Source organism: Suricata suricatta, chromosome 1 (genome assembly GCF_006229205.1).
Source record: "Suricata suricatta isolate VVHF042 chromosome 1, meerkat_22Aug2017_6uvM2_HiC, whole genome shotgun sequence".
Taxonomy (NCBI): Eukaryota; Metazoa; Chordata; class Mammalia; order Carnivora; family Herpestidae; genus Suricata; species Suricata suricatta.
The window spans coordinates 194,212,855-194,215,266 of NC_043700.1; the positions used below are offsets into that span (position 1 = coordinate 194,212,855).

The window sequence follows — 2,412 nt, forward strand, 5'->3', positions numbered from 1 at the left end:
CCTGGTGGGAAATATACTTCAAAAAATCCTGAGAAAAGCAGGGAGAATCCTGCAGTCAGAGATGCCAAAAAGGATGAGGTGCTTGAAGATTAAACTCCACATCCACTCTTTTGGGGGGAGATTGAGGGCCCTGTGGGGACAGTCAGTGCAGCTCCAGGGGGTATGTGCTCTGTGTCATGAGGAACCACATGGGGAGCGTGCAACTTTGGCCAAGCCCTGTGCCTCTGCCTGAGTGTGTCCTTGGTGGTGGGGGCTGTTTCTTCAGCACACTCCCCCCTGCCTTCCTCCTTTAGATTCCATCCCTGTTTTCTTTCCCTCCAGCTGACGAGATGACAGTGGGCAAAGTGTATGCAGCTCTGATGATATTCGACTTCTACAAACAGAACAAGACCACCAGAGACCAGATTCACCAGGCCACTGGAGGCCTATCCCAGGTACCAGCTTCCAAGATTTCCAAGGAGTAAATTTGAGTGGCTGGCCCCTCAGTTGTTTGACAGCTGAGGGAACCCACCCCCTTCTTGGAGACTGCACAGTGGGAAAAGGAAGATGAGAGGTTTTCACAGTGGCCTTGGCTCTCTGGCCCCAAAGTCAGAAGTCCCATACAGCCTGTGTACTTCCCAATGGCTGGTCTCTGGGTGGTACTGGGGACCCCCTGACGTGGAGAGCTGGTGTTCAGGAACAGATGACAAGGGGTTGAGAACAGATTCCCCCAGAGATACCACTTTTTTTGAGTGGTAAAAGAAAGAAGTTTGAAGAATACTTGAGGAGGAGGCTTGGGGAGGTAACTCCACACAGGCAGGGACCAGAGAGATTTAAACTGATGGGTCCTGACTTCTTCCACTCATGACCCTGACTGGGCTGGTTTGGGGACCCATCTTCCCAATGTCATCCTTCAAAGATAACAACTTTCCCGCACAGCCAAAATATCAGTGACCCCATGTAGACTGTCTGTGTAGAAAGCGTCCATCTGGTGTCCGGAGCTTACAGGGATATTCACCCACCTTGGGATGGGAACTATCTGTGCCCACAGCACCACGCTCCGCTCCCCTGTCTGTTGGGGACACATAACCCCACCCCACAGCCCTGAAATCTCAGAATTCTGCTTAATCTGGGCATCCTGCCCCTCTGTCAGTCCACTTAGATGGTGAGGTGAGATCTTTTTACCAATTGTCATTGGATGTAGACTCCAGATTTTGTTGGTAGGGAAGCTGAGGCTGCAAGAAGTGAGATTACTTTCCTGAAGCCACTCACAGGCCAGGGTGGGAGTAAGCCTGCCTCTTGTGCAGGGCTGGGGCTCGGGCAGAAGGAGCCACAGCACCATGCTGTGGGGTCAGGACACCTTTCTGAGGACCTGCCTCTGCCTAGAGCTCTTCTTCTTCTTTGCGTCCCTTGTACAGATGGGCCCCGTGTCCCTGTTCCACCCTCTGAAGGCCACCCTGGAGCAGACGCAGCCAGCTGTGCTCCGAGGAGCCCCGGGGGTTTCCTTCGGCAGAAGAGCTCTGCGTCCCTCAGCAGCGGCGGGGCAGTGTGAGTACCAGGCCAGTGTGTGCGGTGCAGGGAGGAGGGTCCTCCGCCTCCCAGCGGGGCTCCCTGTAGGCGGTGCTCCGGAACAGGGAGCCCTCCCCTTACCCCTTTCGGGGATTGGCTCCTCTGTCCACCCTGCACTCGCCTCCCACCGAGTGGCTCACGGTGGGTGCTGCCCGAGGCCTGGTTCCGCTCTGCTGCTGGAGCTACTTCTGTGCTGGCCTCCAGAGCTCATGCCTGAATCAGGGTCAGGTGGGCGCCTCTGACGGTGGTGAGGCCCGAGGGTTCAGACAGCCGATGCTTCCCGCTGTCACCTACCACTGTGGTGCCCATTTGTCTGCTTCATCCCTGGCCTTCGGTGCCTGCTGAGCATTGTGAAATTTTTTGTTTCCTCCTCAGTCCTTACCCGTCTGTGATGGCCTGTTTGTGTTCTCAACTCCCGAACTTGTCTGAGATGTTTTTCCTTTATATCTCCACTCTGGGAGTGATTTCTGAAATGACTGTATTTTGTAGGCAAATTGTTAATGTTCTTCTCACCTATCCCCTCACTCCTGCTGGAGTAATTCTTGGTAGTGAACCAAGTGTTACCCAATAAGTCACCTTTCTTGCACTGTGGATCACCGAGGGTGCCTGGCAGCCAGGTTGGGCTCTGCCGGCAGGCAGCCTCCTCTCAGCCATCCCCTCAGGGCCAGCAGGGTCCCCATGTCTGCTAATATCCCGTTGGCCAAAGCAAACCAGTGGCCGAGCCCGCAGTGGGGCAGGAGCTCTGCGTCACCCAGCAGGGGGCGAGGTGCGGGGCCTCTAGCAGCCTGGGCACAGCCTGCATGGTGAGAGCTCCCGATATCTTCCTCCCCTGGACATGTTTTGGACCTTCTTTTCTGAAGCCTG

The 2,412-nt window shown here is 55.4% G+C and overlaps 1 protein-coding gene across 1 annotated transcript in view; it reads left to right on the forward strand.

The window, feature by feature from the left end:
* The window catches only part of LOC115286476 (voltage-dependent N-type calcium channel subunit alpha-1B-like), an 11,402-nt gene that overhangs the window by 7,254 nt on the left and 1,736 nt on the right, over positions 1–2,412 (forward strand). The window contains exons 3-4 of the mRNA XM_029932985.1: positions 322–434; positions 1,398–1,527. Of these exons, the coding sequence (XP_029788845.1) occupies positions 330–434; positions 1,398–1,527 (235 nt within the window). The 5' untranslated portion in view covers positions 322–329. The remainder of the gene's footprint in view (positions 1–321; positions 435–1,397; positions 1,528–2,412) is intronic.